At 34.2% G+C, this 17,130-nt stretch overlaps 2 protein-coding genes across 7 annotated transcripts in view; one reads left to right on the forward strand and one right to left on the reverse strand.

Annotated features, from left to right (window-relative positions):
- The first annotated feature begins 424 nt into the window (after positions 1-424).
- LOC125076081 (atypical kinase COQ8B, mitochondrial) lies at positions 425-7,500 on the forward strand. Of its 2 annotated transcripts, none has more exons than XM_047688031.1 (9): positions 425-444; positions 1,039-1,614; positions 1,710-1,926; positions 2,010-2,219; positions 2,334-2,449; positions 3,876-4,038; positions 4,485-4,687; positions 6,000-6,152; positions 6,438-7,500. In XM_047688031.1, exons 2-9 carry the CDS (start codon positions 1,042-1,044, stop codon positions 6,723-6,725), a joined length of 1,923 nt encoding a protein of 640 aa, XP_047543987.1. In that variant the 5' UTR covers positions 425-444; positions 1,039-1,041; the 3' UTR covers positions 6,726-7,500. The 2 variants fall into 2 exon arrangements, with proteins under 2 accessions (XP_047543987.1, XP_047543986.1); XM_047688030.1 differs by lacking the exon at positions 425-444 and adding an exon at positions 525-683.
- A 1,210-nt stretch (positions 7,501-8,710) lies between these two features.
- LOC125075912 (protein nervous wreck) overlaps positions 8,711-17,130 on the reverse strand; it is a 28,579-nt gene continuing 20,159 nt past the window's right edge. For 4 of the 5 annotated variants that reach the window (XM_047687759.1, XM_047687755.1, XM_047687758.1 and 1 more), the window contains exons 7-19: positions 16,609-16,762; positions 16,306-16,533; positions 16,050-16,235; positions 15,739-15,975; positions 15,511-15,658; positions 15,272-15,435; positions 15,047-15,196; positions 14,693-14,974; positions 14,506-14,619; positions 14,238-14,346; positions 13,109-13,312; positions 12,751-12,785; positions 8,711-11,568 (exon numbers count right to left, since the gene is read on the reverse strand). In XM_047687759.1, the coding sequence (XP_047543715.1) occupies positions 11,077-11,568; positions 12,751-12,785; positions 13,109-13,312; positions 14,238-14,346; positions 14,506-14,619; positions 14,693-14,974; positions 15,047-15,196; positions 15,272-15,435; positions 15,511-15,658; positions 15,739-15,975; positions 16,050-16,235; positions 16,306-16,533; positions 16,609-16,762 (2,503 nt within the window). In that variant the 3' untranslated portion in view covers positions 8,711-11,076. The remainder of the gene's footprint in view (positions 11,569-12,750; positions 12,786-13,108; positions 13,313-14,237; positions 14,347-14,505; positions 14,620-14,692; positions 14,975-15,046; positions 15,197-15,271; positions 15,436-15,510; positions 15,659-15,738; positions 15,976-16,049; positions 16,236-16,305; positions 16,534-16,608; positions 16,763-17,130) is intronic. The other variant, XM_047687760.1, reaches the window with a different exon arrangement.

Consider the following 17,130-nt stretch of genomic DNA (forward strand, 5'->3'; position numbering starts at 1 on the left):
GGAAGATGTATTGTTTTACTCAGGCCCCTGGTGGCCCAGTTGGTTGCGGCATATATATGTATGTACCTATAAACATTAACTTGTAACTTTTAGTGTACACTTGTCGTATCTCATATACTATATCACTTAATTATTTTTTTTCTTATTTTTGGTATAATTTCAATAAAATTATAAATACACAAAACTCACGGAAAGTTATTAACTAACAAAATGTATCCGCTAGAGCAGTATCCTGGTCACAATAAGAGAAAAGACTCCTCTTGACATATGCAGCAGATGTCCATGTATTAGCGAAGTAATCGAATTTCATCAGTGTGGTACAAAGGCATTAAAAATGATGTTAAAACGAGTATAATTTAATAACGTATATTGTTTGTTCTCCTGCTTACATACAAAGAGTGTATAAAGTTCCTAAGCTTCATACAATTTAAGGATTGTTAACCTGTACGTACCAAAAAAATAAAATGACAGTGACATTTATTTTGACAGTGAACTATTGATGTAGTCTACTTTAATATTTTTCAGTTTTCAATTTTACGATCTTGTACTTAGAGCTTATTATAAAGTTAAACTGATAAATATAAGTTGTAAAACTAAGAACGATAGTGTGATTGTTATGCTTTTCGAATTATTTATATCATATTTTATTTAGTCTTACTTACTTTTACTAGAAAAGCAACCTGGTATGTAACTTACTTATTTTGTATTATGTTAATAGTGGCTACAGCTATTACAAAATAACATGTAAAATTACTTTAAGTTTTAATAACCTTTGTAGGAAGATTTAATTTATATAACTAAAACTCAAATATAATAAATATTTTTACCCTTTAATTATTTTATACATTTTAAATGTTATGCAACAGGAAGTAGGAACTATTTCTTATTTTTAGCCTTGTATGCTTTAGAATAACATTAAATATTGCACAATAATCTGTCATCATTCAATAAATTCAAATCATTTTTGACTATCTTTTATACATGCTTAGACTCGGTTAATGCTGAACATAAAACCTACAGCTTTTCATAATTTTTCAGGCAATGTCACATATTAATGACTTGATAGGTGTAGTCAGAGGCCTTCGCCATGTAATAGATGCGGGATTAAAGTTACAACAGGAAAGTGCTAGACTAATCTGGAATAACTCTAGCCTAAAACAACCTCTTCAGAATTGCTCACTTAACCCAATCATAAATTACAAACCTAACCCAGACTTACTCAATGATGCTTTTGGAAGAGCTGAGGTGGTTGTGCAGGGTATTAAACAATACATAACTATGAATAATTTAAATTCAAATAGTACTGTAGCAGATGCGTCAATGGCCATGGATCCAAAATTGCAAGAAGACATTGATATGCTAAACAAACAGTTCAATGAAACATTTGAGAGCTTAAAGCAAGCACAAAAGAAAATTGTGTCCACTGTTAATGTGCCTCCGGTTGAAGAACTCACTAAACCATTAGATCAGATACAAACTGACAATGTTTTGGATAAAATACCAGCTAATGATAATGCAGTTACAAAGCAATTCTATGAACCCACACCGCAGATGTTAAAAGCTTCAACCAGTTCTGCTCCTAAACCGGTTGCAAGAAAGAAAATAAAGGTTTCAGTAAGTATTTTACTTATTTCTATGTATTGAAATAAAATAATGTGGTTTTTGCATTGTTGTGAAAAATTACTTATTTGTTTGTTATATTTACATAGCTAAGTGAGAATTCAAAGGAACGTGTGGTGCCATCTTCTCGTATTGGTAGAATGATATCCTTTGGCTCCCTGGCTGCCGGTCTCGGTGTAGGCACAGTGGCACAGTATGCTCGGAACACTTTACAGTCTGTAACCGGAAAACCTGATGAAACTTCGAATATATTCTTGTCACCCGCCAATGCAGAAAGAATTGTAGACACATTGTGTAAAGTCAGAGGTAGGTTTCAATTCTAGTTAAAAGAAAACTGTAATGTCAATGTCAGAGTTCATTGAAAAATACTGGGAAATTATCATTCATAGGTGCTGCTCTTAAACTGGGTCAGCTACTAAGCATCCAAGATGAATCAGTCATCCCGTCAGATCTCCAGAAAATATTTGACCGTGTCCGTCAATCAGCGGATTTCATGCCTAAATGGCAAGTGGACAGAGTTATGAGCTCTCAGCTGGGAGAGAACTGGCGCAATTTAATTCAGCACTTTGAAGAGCAACCTTTTGCTGCTGCCTCCATAGGTGACTATATTGTGTTCAATATCATTAAAATATAGGTTTAGATGCAACATAGCACATTTTTTCAAATGGTTTGGGATATTGATGAAGGATTTAATATTTGTTCTTAATAATTAGGTCAAGTGCACTTAGCAGTTCTTCACAGTGGGCAAGAGGTGGCTATTAAAGTGCAGTATCCCGGCGTCGCGAAAGGCATTAACAGCGATATAGACAACCTTGTTGGCGTTCTTAAAGTAAGTATGACCTCATAAATCCATGTATAGAAACAGTTAGTCATCGTTTTATGTTATTGCATCATGGTATATTTATTATTAGGAAATCTGATCACCTTTTAGCAGATTTTTCCTTTTTGATCGTCCAAATCTCGAGGATAGTTTGAAGCTATTTAACAAAACGAAACAATTAGATATGTTAACTGCGGGTTAACGTGCGCGGATAAACTATTCATACTAAATAAGTTGTGTAACTTACATTTGAATTTATATGCCTAAATATATATTAATCTTATCTTGTGCTATTTGGTTGGGTGTTTAAGTAGAGTTAAATAATAATATTTTACTTGAGCTCTCATACACTTTTTTTCACAAGGTTTAACACTGTATTGTCCCTGCCTATATCGTGACCGAGGGCAGATACCACATGATACCAGATACCAGATGTTCATAAAAGATATATTATGAATTTACAATTGAAATAATTAATTATAATGTGTTTATTCCTTTTTTAAATAAGAGTTTACGAGTTTAGAGATATCTGTCAAATAAGCCACTCGATGGTAAGTAGCTTGGTAGCTACTTACCATCACCGTTTATAGACTTTGGTACTGTAAGAAATATTCTATCCTACCTCACATCGCCATAGCTTCACCAACCTTGAGACCGTTGTGACTTGTGACTAAACAGAGCTGCTTGCCGGTAAAATGAGTGGGTATAACAAGTTACACAAAGTTCTATCACCAAGTAAAATTAGAGTTAGTTTGTTATAAAACAACAACCTTTAAATTGAAAGTGTCGATTGAAATATTGTCTCTTATAGCTAAAACGATCTGTTTCATTGAGTTCAAGTGAAACCGGAGATAGGGGTCAGTTTAAGTGCGCTTTAGTATTGATAATTCGATGATCGACCGGGGAACGGTGACTATATTCTATGGGAGGGGGAATCGTATAAAAATAAAACATTGATTTGAATTTATCCTATAAAATTTAATGAACACAAAATATATTTCGAACTAATGGCAGGCTTAATGCTAGAAGTATCCTCTACCGGTCAACCTTAGGAAGTGCAGAAAAGATCATTCGTGTTTGTGTAAAATGAAAATACTCGCCTGTGCGTTACATTTTGCGTGTTTTATGTAAAATATATATATATTTTTTTAAGAATTCTCCTAAAATAAATGTAGCTACTTATATTAAGCCAGAGAACGAAATCTATTTGTTAGGAATATAACAATGGTAATGAATCTGAATCTCATTGAATAATTAGTAAGTATGTATATTTGTCAGTTCACTAGACGGCTATGTTAAGAGTAGGGTCTATGTCGGTAGACTCTGCACTATATGTAGTAATAATCAGTATTTAGTGTAATTAAAAACTAAACAAGACCAAGGAATCATAAGTGACAATTAAACAGTATTAAATTTTACCGTGTCATTCCTTTAGGTGTGGAACGTGTTTCCTAAAGGTCTGTTCATCGACAATATAGTCGAGGTCGCTAAGAAGGAGTTGTCTTGGGAGGTGGACTACGTACGTGAAGCAGAATGTACGAAGAAGTTCAAGCAGATTCTAGCACCCTATCCTGAGTACTACATACCGTCGGTTATAGGTAACGTCGATAGTGTTACGGTCAGTTCTAGAGGTCGTGTTTAAAAATATTTAACTTAACAGAAGAGATTATTTTAAAATTCAATCATTGAAATTTTTAATAATATAATCACGAATTTAAATATTTATTCTGTAATCCAACAGCAACATAACTAAACTTATTAAGTTAGGATTACTTGTAATTTAAACATATATTGTTTGTATAAGAAACTAGAATAATTAAAGTTTGTCTATGTTAAGCAGTGAGTGAATGATGTTGTATCAGAGAGAAGCGCTTGCTTTTTTTTTTAATTAAAAATATATTATTTCTTAAATACGATCCTTTGCTTCCACGGCGCTTGAATTGTTATATATAGAATTTATTAGTGTAAAATAACAACATATTTGATTTTTTTTTGTCTTATTGCAATTGTTGTTTAATATTTATAAGAGCTTATTTTATGTTAGATGAACTCTGCGCTCAAGAAGTGATTACGACCGAACTGATCGACGGGACGCCGCTAGACAAGTTGTTTGATGCGGATTACGAGGTGCGATACGACATCGCTTACAAGATAATGCAGCTTTGCTTGAGAGAAATGTTCATACTGCGCTGCATGCAGACAGATCCGAACTGGGCGAACTTTTTCTATAACACGAATACAAAACAAGTAAGTAAATTTTTTTATTTATATATATTCCAGATTCCTAGGCTGGACTGGACGTCACGGTAGAATGCGCAAACAATCCCGCCATTCCCCCGGAATGGTTTTGTAGGGGGCATTCAGACCCATTCAGCGCTGCAGGGTCCCACATAACTCAATGGGGGAAACGTGTGAACGCCTTTTTCCAGCGAGATAGATAAAGCTGGTCGGGATGTTATTCGGCCAGCGTGTCTATAATAAAACCATCTTCATTGTGAATCGTCGTCAGTGTATTCTTCACGAGTTCACCAAAACAGCTCTACGCTGTCGTCGGTGTCACGTGGTGTTGCAACCAATGCTTGGGATACGCTATCATACAAACTATCTTTCTCGTCGTATATTTTAAGAGGATGGATATCACGTAATCTTGGCCCAGTGTCTCATGTATTGTGTAGGTTGGATCCGTTGCCATTTCCTTGATCTTCTGTAGAATTTTTCTCTCTCTGTCTTCGACATCACAACACCGCTTTATGGATTTAGACGGGGATACATAATCAATTTACTGGTGTGTATGTCTTCGTAGACTTATTTAAGGACGTACGCTCAACCATTAGAAATCTTTGTGTGCACCAGTCTTGTTATAATATTATTAGTATAATTATATTTGAGTCTATTCGGTTTGAATCCATTGTTATTATCATTCGATTTGCTTATTAATATATTTCATGATTTTTATCAGATGCCGATGCCGATATAATAAAGAGTGAGGAAATCGTTATGTGTATGTATACCGACAGGGAAATGTAATTACCAACGTCAGTCCGCTTCAAAGTAAACCTTTTTAATATAATAGGAGCTGATAACCATCCTTTGAGTTTGATCGTAACTTAATTACTTTCTAATTAGTGCCGCATCTCGCTTCCTGTCGTATGTTATTCGATATTGCACTTATACTCGTTGGTCTAGTTGCTTATAAGTCTCGTGGTAACGAGGTGCAGGGTACAAATTTTGGGTCAGGCCAATAAGAATATATTGAGTTTTTCTATCCTGTCTCTCTGTCCGAGTTCGGTGCTTCGGAAGGCGTACCTATAATATATAGGGTGTGAACTCACTTCGACTTGCCGTCCGATCGAATCGGATTCGAGCGAAGGATAAGTGTCTGTTTTTGTCCGCATACATTAGCCACCGTGGTCAATTAAAAATTAGTCTTTATTTCATGTAATATAATTGTATTTATTTCTCCTTTTCTGTAAAGTATTTTATAAATGTATCATTCTTGGAATTAAATTTTGTTATAAAATGAACTCGTTCATAAAAATAATACTTTTACTCGCAATAGGTGATTTTGTTGGATTTCGGCGCAACTCGTGAATATTCCAAAGAGTTCATGGACCAGTACATTGAAATAATTAAAGCGGCTTCAGAGAAAGACCGAGAAGCGATCTTGCACAAGTCTCGTGAAATGAAGTTCCTCACCGGATACGAGTCGAAGGTAAAACGTTTTCCCTTATTTTATATTTTTTCCTTAGATTCTATAGGTGACCCTGTCTCCTTTAGAATGATGATTATTTTAATAGAAATCATTCAACGAGTTAACCTTTGAAATACGTATGCAGAATGGCAAATGCACTAACCCTTTGATGGTCAGGCTCTATCATCAACATTGGCCCTGCAAGAAATTAAGATGTTATGTCTCTTGTACAACTTATATATTCAATCGATTTCAACTGTTTTCATTTTGAAACATTAATATTTATTAATTAACTTTGTCGATAAGGTAATGGAAGAGTCGCACGTCGACACAGTCTTGATAATGGGGGAAATTTTTACGAGCAAGGGATCTGGTGAATTCGACTTCGGCGCTCAGAAGACAACGAGACGCATCCAGGCCATCGCACCAACAATCCTCACCCACAGGCTGTGTCCCCCGCCAGAGGAAATATATTCATTGCACAGAAAACTCTCTGGCGTCTTCCTACTCTGTTCGAAGCTGAAAGTGAAAATGAACTGCCGCGACATGTTCCAAGACATATATCGTCAGTATAAAGCGAACGCAACTAACTAATCCTTATTGACGTCATTAGTTCGCATATTATGTGGTAGTACAACAATGCATAGTACATGATATTAAGGCGAGGATGTACGTGAAATTAAAATTGGAGTTACATTTTTAATATTTTTAACGATTTTTATACGTAATCGATGTGGCCCATCAACTCTCTGTATCATTATGAATCAGTGCGGGAAGTTACGTTGTGATGAACGCACTTGTGACCATTTTCTCCACAGTGTAGGCCACAGGGGGTGTGATGTAACTTCTCGTAAACATGTAACTAACACAAGTGTACAATAACTTCTTATAAAAATTATAAAATTAAATATTCTTGTGAAAACTTTGTTCTCAAAATTTATAAATTATTAATGTTTATATTTCTAGCTACCCGAGTAGCTATATTTTGAAGCTGTATAATATATTAGGAAACATATATTAGAATATACTAACGATATATTACATTGGTGGCCTATGAAATATATAATGAAGTTGTTGATCACGGTACCTAAAAGGAAAACAAGGGATGGAAATTTAAAAAAAATAATTGTAACCTTAAAACTATATCTAATACATAATTTTATTACTTAGTCCGATCATTGAAAAATATTAATATTAAGAAAATTACGATTGATAAACCTGCGGGCTATACACTAGCGGGATATAACTTATGTAAAATAGATTACTGGCTAACGAATTTTTAAAAACTTTTTTTTGTTGATATTTTACTTGTAAGCTAATCTACCTCTTACGTTATAAATTATTTTGGAAATAAATTATTTCAATTGTCTTCTGGGTGTTTTATTGTTTCCACAACTGTCTGGAGTTACTAAGATTATTTATTTTCAAACGATTAATGTTGATGTGATAAATGATTCAATACTCTTCATTGAAAAAGTTTTATTTCAGCTACGACTAGAAATAAACATTTTTGTAACTGATAAATTATAATAAGCACAATCTAAATTCAGCCGGCCTGAAGTTAAGTGTTCCGCCTCACTAACTAAATAACTCAATACTCGAAAATTGTGCGATAGTGTATTCACTCTTAACTTTGTGCTTAATTTGAATCCCTTGTTCACTTCGAGCTCTGCGAGGGAAAACGTAAACCTGCATGTATCGCATGAAAATTTTCCACTTATGTATCCACCAACTCACATTGGAGCAACGTGATGGAGTAAGCTTCTCAAAATGGAGGAGGAGAGACCATAGCCCAGAAGTGTGGAGGAGGAATTCATTACATAGTAATTGCATTCATTTATGGTTATAGATGCGAAAGTAACTTGACCTTGAAGTTCTGTCTGTTGCTCTTTCACGGGCAGCCCACTGAACCGAATTTGATAAAATTGATATGAAACAAGCTTGAACTCTAACGACACAGGATACTTACAACCCTAAAATGCATTATAAGAGTAATATGTAACTGCAAATCTTTTTGTGCGGTAATAAAAGCTCATTTTCAATCGAAAATACTGATTTTGTGCCACATTAGTGTAAAAATATGGCACAATTTATATTTTTGAATGATTTCTAGTGCTAGTTTTGTTAATGGATTGATTCATTTGTTTTCGCTTGGTTAGTAGGTATAATATTTGACAGTAAGAAGGTTTTGTTAGAGTAGGCTTTATACCGGGGGGTTCTGTAGTAACATATTGTATTATATAGTAAATAAATTAAAAAACGAAATGCATTTTAAAAATAACCTTCTTCATACTTTGTTAAAAATAATCTCCTTTATAATATTAATTCTCAATTCATAATCAAGGCTAGAGCCTTAATCTGATAATAATACGATGTATTTTCTCATTTTAAACGAAACGGATACATCGGTATCCGTATCAGTAATCGTACTGATATGATTTTATCTAAGTTCAATATCTATCTATTTACCTTCTCTTAAGATGTGAAAAGATATAACAAAGGTTCTGTAATTTCCATGTTCTAGTTGATAAAATCTTAGAAAAGGATGTACTTTGTTTGAGATACAATAAAAACCAATAGCATGAGTATTTAAATATATTTAAATTCATTCAGTAGCGTTTCCAGTACTTAGGCTATAGTGATCTAATTTGATTTATTTGGTATCTCTAAAGAAATGCAACACTTAATCTATATCATATACGTATTCAATGTTAATTTATTACAAACAATATGATTGTATTTCATTGACAGTATATTTGTGTTACAATTTTAATGAAATTGTCTACAGAATACATCGTCCTCTGTCAAAACATATCAAGGCAATACATAATTATATACGAAGTGGAACATTGTAACAAAGCCAAATGTTTATATAGAGCACAGGATGAATTTCCTTATAATGTAGTTTACATACAATAACAGAAATGTATATATCAATGTAATATTTAAAAATAATTAACAAAAAACCTTTATTTCGAAGATAACTTTACAATCATATCGATCATAATATTAATTAAAATTATTTAATGAAACATTTTTTGGTACGACGAACAGGTTTTTACCTAATTGTGGCTAATATGCACTAATTTAAACATATTTTGTATAAGTAACAACTAACATTAATCTAATATAATAAAATGGTTAAGTGTGTAAGTATCGGTTACAAAACAACTTTTCGTAATTGATGTATTTTATAACATTCATACACTTCCCTTAAAAGCTATTTGAAAAAACCATCTACTATTCGATATACGGACTATAGATCATTGGTATGAAGGGAAAAAAAACTAAAACAATGTTTTGTTCCAAAGAGATTTTATAAACATTGTCGACATCCCTGCTGCCTAAGCTTACTGCTTTAACTGTATTTACTATTTCAGCAGCTAAATAGCCTGAACAAATGTGGCTTAAACGGTAAAATTTAAACTTAATAACAATTTACAGATTTCTCAACGCATTATATTTATATAATCGACTTGTTTGCCAGGTTCTAAAACTAAATAACCAGACAGACCAACAAAATTAATGCCAATAAAAAGGTTGGACACCCTAGTACCCAACGAATATTTTTAAACCTAGCTTTTTTGATAATTTACCAGAAAATTTAAAGTATTTTTTTTCTTCAAAATTGAATTGTAAAACATGCGTAATGCTTTAAATTGAATTCTACCACAAAGATTTCAATTATTGTGCCAGGTTAAATGTTACAATCATAACTTAAACATTAACATGCAGGACCTAAACGTTACAATGTCCAGCTTTATTCGAACCCTGGCAAATCTATAATCAACAAGTCGGTGGAAGTCAATGCATATTGTAATTAAATTATAAAGCGAGGCTCCACGCTTTTAAAAAAATCATTATTTAGGCCAATTTATTTTATACCACAGTCATATTTAAGATGACCCTGACGATAAATTTACTCATCTTATTTTATTAGTTCAATTACAAATAACACTTAAAAAGCTTTTTATACATTTTAAATTTTTAACGATTATTTCTTAGAGGTCCATTCAATTTGTGACGCCATACCATTTTATTTAAGTAAGGTTGATATATTTTTTACTCGGTTGAAATTATTGGAGTAAATTGTTTTTGGGGTATAATCAATCACACTCGACCAACACGAAAACCTACTCAATTTTCTATCCAAATGACCTAGATGATGCGTCAGCTTACTGTTAGTAAGAATATAAGGTACATTATTAGCTAAATATATACAAGAGTTCTACATTAAGTTACGTGACCGCTTCTCAAACCACATTAATGCTTTATTAATAAAAGAAAATATTTGGTATCCAATTAAAGCAGTGTTTTTGAGATATGATATAAAGAAATAACTTTTACATTTTCATTTTATATCTTCAACTAACAATTGACTTATATATAGTTAGTAGGTATATGTTATATAATTATGTGCGTAATTTATTAGGTGTAAGTTTGTTATAAATACTTTATCAAAAAAAGTTTAAATATTCTCTTAATATACCAATGTGTAATTGTATTTTATATGACAATATCGAGAGAAAGTACACACGCTTGCGCGTTGTGGGGCGTGCAATAGAACGTTATAAGTTATGTAATCATTATTGTAAACAATAAACTATAAAAGTAATATTTCTATTTAAGATATACATGAGGTATTGAATAAAATATAAATATATTCTAACAATTAGAACTAAGTTCATTAAAAATTAAAAAGAAAACATTGAAAAAATTTTTTCATCTTCATTGTAACATGATCTCTTCTTTAAAAAATATTTATTGAGAAACGGTCAGTTCATGAAAAGAAATAGTGCCTTAAACAATTTTATCTATCATGAAATAAATTATTAAACATAGGAAACGAATACAGACCAAACGTCATAAATAAATCAAAAGTGAAATTTACGAAGGCATGGTTTCTAGTTAGATTGTTTTTTTTTTTTCAGTCAAAGCAATAGGCCTAGGCATTGGATTCTTTAAGGTCGGTGAGCCTCGCTAGTTGTGCTGGCTCAAGTTCGTCAGGGATAGAAGCTCGACCGGCACGAGGAGCCGCAGGGGGGGATTGAGGGGCGGTAGGGGGGCCCGAAGCTACAGATGCTCCCGTCGACTCACCCTCAGAAGCCGTCGAACTTGAGGCTGGGTGCGGTGCAGAATCAGCATGTCCCTCTTCAGAATCGCGTAAACAGACAGCAGTCTGTTCGGAGAGAGATGATTCTTCGTCGTCGTTGTCTTCTACACGTTCCGGTTCCTCTGGCTGTGAGTCGGGCTGCACATCGGGTTCGGGTTCGGGATGGGACTCCTGCGGGGGAAAGGGTTGTTCGGGTTCTTCTATCATAGGTGTAGCGGCCGTGATTACAATTTGTGCTACGCCGAGCCCACAATCCTCGCTTGTGATTTCAACTTGTGGTGGCGCAGGTTTCGGCTGTGGTACAGGAGGCAACTCCTCCACCTCCTGAAAATGATGATATTTGTATTACAAGAAGTTTCAAATAATGATGTGTGTAAAGTTTTACAGAACTTTAAGGACTTTGGATGTTAGTTTTGTTAGAAATTTCCTTAACATCAGAATTTATTTTCTATATACGTTTTTTTTTAAATCTGCCAATTGAAATTGAGCTTTAGAGTCTTGTCGTATGCAATTTCATTAAATTACTTCTAGTGGAACTTCATGCATATAACCGACATGCTGATGATAATATGATTTTGAGTTATGTCGGACGCTACAGTAAATATACAGTTTAGCTAATGATTATAATAAAAACAGATAGATGTGCATATCTATTGAATATAGAGATAAAAATATTTATTATCTTTTTCACACGTTAAAACAGGTAATACATATTTAAGATATACACAACTAACAGACTTATTTCGTAAACAATTTTCCATATACACACAAGCACTGCTACCCAAACTGCCCATAGCGAAAGCAAAGCTCAACTGCTTAGAACTGACCTTTACCTCACGATCGGCCACAAATATCTTTAATTAACGTATAAATAGTACCTGGAGAACGGAGATATGTCGACTTTATTGGCGTATAGTTATATGACTTCTCTATAAGTAGCTGTTCCAATAAATATTGATATTTCTCTAATTGCCAATGTTTTGCCAATCATGGATAGAGGTTGTTATCTTCCCGCATTACGTGTAAAATACTTACATTGTAAATGCATGATAATATTAACTAACAAATGGTTATTAGTCCGAAAAAGAGAATGGTTCGAGCTTATTCCATGATGCTGCTCCGGCGCGTGGTCAGAACTCCATCTGTCACGTACGGCTTTGCTCACGATGTTTTCCTTTACATTCAAGCGTGATATAAATTACTAAAGCATTTAAGCCCGCGTGTCTTATCCAAGGGGGTTTTGCGATTCTCAAATTGTTATTATTCGCTTTATTTATCTTATTTATATATTTAATTATTTTTTTCTATGAGTTGAACTCGAAAATAATTTTCATTCAAAAAAAATAAATAATTAGAGACTTTGTGCCCGATCGCTTTATTACAAAGATAAAGTCTCATTATATTAGAGGCATCTACAAGCTTTTCTGTCACTTTCTGGCAAGGAGCCATAACAAAGCCAACCTAGACATAATAACGTTGTAATAGTGTTGTAATTAAAAGCCAAACCTCCTCCTCAAATATTTCAGTGACAACCTCATCGACTGAAGCATGAAAAAAATTCGTACAAAATTAATGAATAGCGATATATTATTTATCTGTTATATTAGTAATCTTATGATTGGATTTTACGAATGTTTTCAATTAATTATACAGAATCAAATAAGAATAAACACAGTTCGATTAACTTAACCGATTCCTCTTAAAGAACAGCAAAAACTTTTAATTTATTTTTATTTTTCTTGTTTTGCCTTATACAAAATTTGCGACAGTACTAAGAGTACATTCGTTTATTATTAATTACAATAAAGTTTAAAATTTGTCTAACTTTTATCGCGAAAATCATTATTTTTTTAAGTTTACTTACCAACGATGGTGATGGGTGGGGCGACCGAAGGTTGTGGGGCAACGAATTGTGTATCATATTGTTCATGTTGGTTCCTACTAAGTTCTAGGTTAAAGCTGAAGTCGGGTTGGCTGTCCATGGAGTCACCCATGTCGGCCGGTGGAGGTGGTGGCGGGTCCGCAGGAGGAGCAGCACTCTTAGTATTGTTGTTCTCATTGAAGATCACTGGCAGCGTCCAAGGATAGCGGCAAATAATTCAACGATCGGATTTGCTCAAGGATATATATCTCAAAGTGTGCGAAACATTTTGTCAAAAAGACAAGAAAAGCTATAGTATTTAAGCTATAGCAGAGAAGTAATAACTTACGAACGTTTAACGTATTTAGTTGGTTAGGGCGTAAAGGCTCAGGCTCAGGCAAGACGAAGAAGATGTACATTAGTTAAAAATATATTTAAGCTGACGTTTTATTGTAATTTTAAAAATTATTTAATATTGCTGTGACTGTGTTACTCTTGCGTAAAAATCCGTAAATTTTGAAATGCTTAAAGTTAAACCGTATAAGAACAAGAGGTGCGAGGATATTTTTTGAAAAATCATACTACCAGTATTTTTCTATTTTTTAATTATGTAGTTCATACTTGAAAAACTCTATTCACGCAAATATCCTAAATAAAAATGTTCGTTTAGCTATAATGAGCGTGCAAATTTTCATGCATTTATGTTGGATGGACCTAGAATAGGTAGCGGTTAACTTATCACCTAACAAAATCTAGATATGATTATAAACGTGCCATACGTTAAAGTTAACAAAATGTTATTACCATGCTAATTGGGAATGAAAACCACAACCAATAACCCAATCAGCCAAAAGCTGTCTATCGTGTGATGAACCGCGATTTTATGGCGACTATTTTTCTTTACATTACAAACAAATACGATTAACTGCGTAACAAGACACCAGCATATAAAATCCGCACTCAGACAACTTCACTTATGACCTCACAAAGATGTTTGACGTTACAATTTTATGCCTAACATTTCCTGTTAAGCGCATGAAGTTGCCAAGGTACGAAAAAAATAGTGCAAAGAAGGAAAGAAAAATTAAAATGTAAAAAGTTTTAAAATATGTACATAGTATTTTTCACTTACTTTCTTCGTTAAATCCGGCAGAAGGTGATTCAGGCGGGGAAGCGAACACTGGTGGAGCTGAGTCCGGTGGAGTCCAATCATCATCAACGCCACTAAGCGGTTCTCCATTCTAAATTTGAAAAGATTTTATTATTTACCAAATTTTCATAATATTTCAAGTAAGTTTATTTTACTATATCCACTATTTCAAGATAGGCAATCAGAATTTTATAAACATTTTAGAAGAAATAGTTACTGAAGGATTTTATTACAATCGTATATGGCGTACCTCATCACATTCTTCAACTATAAGCGATGGGAAGTTACCAATCACTCCATTAGCTTCACCACGCCACCAACCATCGTCTACGCCATGAGCATCCCGTGAAACGATGCGGATTATCTAGGCAAATAAATATCATTAGTTTTGTTACAGATATCGCGATTTAATAATGCCCATACTCGATTCTTTATACCTGTCCTTCTTCGAGATTTAATTCGTCTGAAGCTTCAGCGTCATAATCGTACAATGAGAAACAATATCCAAGTGTTGGCAATGATTCTGGTTTTACTTCGGGCTCCACTTTTGGAGGTTCTTCAGCTTTCGGTTCTACTTTAGGTTCCTCAGGCTTAGCAACCGGTGCAGATATTACTGATATTTGATCAGGAGATTGTACAACATCAGCATCTTCTCCTTCAACTGTATAGTCCACAGACGAGAAAGATATTTGCGTAACCAAACCCGGGGCACTAGTTGGCTAAAATATTAATATACACTTTAATTTTTTTTTTTCTCAAAAAATATGAAGTATTTATAAAAAAATATCAACCTGTTCTCGGTCAACATCAAGATAGTTGTGAGGCACATATCCTTCTTCGCCACGATAGTTACGTGCCCGAAGCCAACCATCACCATCTCCTTCACCAACTACCTCCAGTTGTTCGTTCTCAATAATTGACAACTCATCAGGATTTTGAGCCTAAAGGAGACAAGTAATAATTAAAAACTGCTTTGATGAGATCTTAACTTAAATATTTGTTAATAATCAACTTACAGTGTAAGAATACAAAGCAGTACACTTGTACAACGAAGGAGCCGGTGGTTCTGCAGTTTGTGGAGGAGTAGATTCAGCTTCTGGTTCACCCCAATTCACCTGAGTAGGATCATCCCAACCAACAGTGAGTTGTTCAATACGCATACGCTCTTCTTCTAATGCAGCTATAAAAAAGAAAGCACATTTTAACTAGTAAGAAATAACTTATTTTATTTTAGTTTGTGACTTTTTTTAAGTACCGTCAACGTCTTCATCCTGTTCATCTTCATTTTGTGAACCAGATGTGGTACGCTGATGTCCTCCAGAAGTACTAGCCACGGCGGAAGTAGTCGGTGCCTCTCCTTCGGTGTTATCACTATCATAGAATGAGTCTGAACTTGGTTGATCCTGGGTACACATATTATTAAGTTAATAAAAAAAATTGTTATTTGAACAAATGTAATACCATAATTTGGACTAGAACTTACAGCTGCACCTGATGCATCGGTACGGACACTAAGTAGACTGCTACTGCGTGGTAAAGTTTCTTGTACAGCAAGCAAATCAATTTCTTTTAGCCATTCATCTACAGCGGCACCACTGCTGCGCAGGCATTCCAGCCTAGCCTCATACTTCGCTTTAGATGTCTCCGATCGTCGAATGTTAGACCTCAATTCATCCAGACGTACTTCAAGCTCTGGACCATTCGGGTCATTGGGATCAACCTATTTATTAAGTTAATTATTATCGTAGTCGAGTAAACAGAAACAATAAGAAGTTTTTTTTTAATGTAAAGTACCTTTTGCCCTGCATCCCGCATCGCTTGGTAAAGATTTAGTTTACGCGTAGCATCTCTGACTAAAGCAGTTTCTCTAACGATTCTTGTTGCCCATCTACGAGCTTCTTGCGCAAGAGTCTGAGTTACGGATTCGTGCTCCATGGTGACGGCGTCAATCGGATCGTTATCACATGGCTCAAAATCATACTAACGAAAAATATTAATTAGTAAAACAATCAATATTTAGTAGAACAAGAACGAGGAAAAAAATACGCACCTGGATGTGCTGTTTCAGCACTGGATAATATAAATAAAGACATTGCAGATTGTATTCACGTGTCAGCTGTTGAGCTTGATCTCTGATTTTTCCGAATGAGTGTTGAGTGGCTGAACAAGTAAGTAGTTCAGTTCGTCCCATCAAGGTGAGGAATTCGGAAACCTTCTCGTATACAGACGATTCCATGCTTTGCATGCAGGTTTGTAATTCGACCAAGAAATATCGGTTCTGTATAAAATAATTCGTATTTTAAATATATCCATAAAATATATGCTTCTTATATCTGAATAAAGATTAACATACCTGATGAGCATTCGCAGCGGCGATACTAAGAAGGTAATCATTTCTCGCACCAGTTGACTTTTCTTCCAGTTGGTCTCGACGAGATGATACCTTTGCACTATTCTTTTGCAATGAAGTTATCGATTGAAAGAACGACCCTTTTTTCTTTTTTAATCTGTTACAAATATATATTACACTATATTTTATGAAGAGTTCAGGTGTTTGTATCTATACTAAGAAAGTAAAAGTAAAGTTTTTAATATCGCCTATACATCATACACATAAATCGATGACGAAGAACGCTCGGATAAAAAAATATAAAAATATCTGGCTGAAAAACGTGTAAGCTGCGACACCGTCGAAAAAATATTTGAAAAGACGGCTCAAAAAGATTACATAGCAAGCCCACCGGGCATACAGCGTCCAGAAACAGTCTAAACGTCCACGGAACATGTACAGATGTCGTTAGAAGGGAATACAAAATATATAGATGATTTCGTCGGTGGCTCGATACCAGGTCAATATTTATAACATCATACTGAC

This window comes from Vanessa atalanta, chromosome Z (genome assembly GCF_905147765.1).
Source record: "Vanessa atalanta chromosome Z, ilVanAtal1.2, whole genome shotgun sequence".
NCBI lineage: Eukaryota > Metazoa > Arthropoda > Insecta > Lepidoptera > Nymphalidae > Vanessa > Vanessa atalanta.

Excerpts from the sequence above, each read along its gene's own strand:
- LOC125076081 (XM_047688031.1), top strand. The coding sequence starts at position 1,042 with ATGTCACATATTAATGACTTGATAGGTGTAGTCAGAGGCCTTCGCCAT. Across the intron at positions 1,927-2,009 it reads CACATTGTGTAAAGTCAGAG|GTGCTGCTCTTAAACTGGGT; the intron begins GTAGGTTTCAAT and ends TATCATTCATAG. Across the intron at positions 2,450-3,875 it reads ACCTTGTTGGCGTTCTTAAA|GTGTGGAACGTGTTTCCTAA; the intron begins GTAAGTATGACC and ends TCATTCCTTTAG.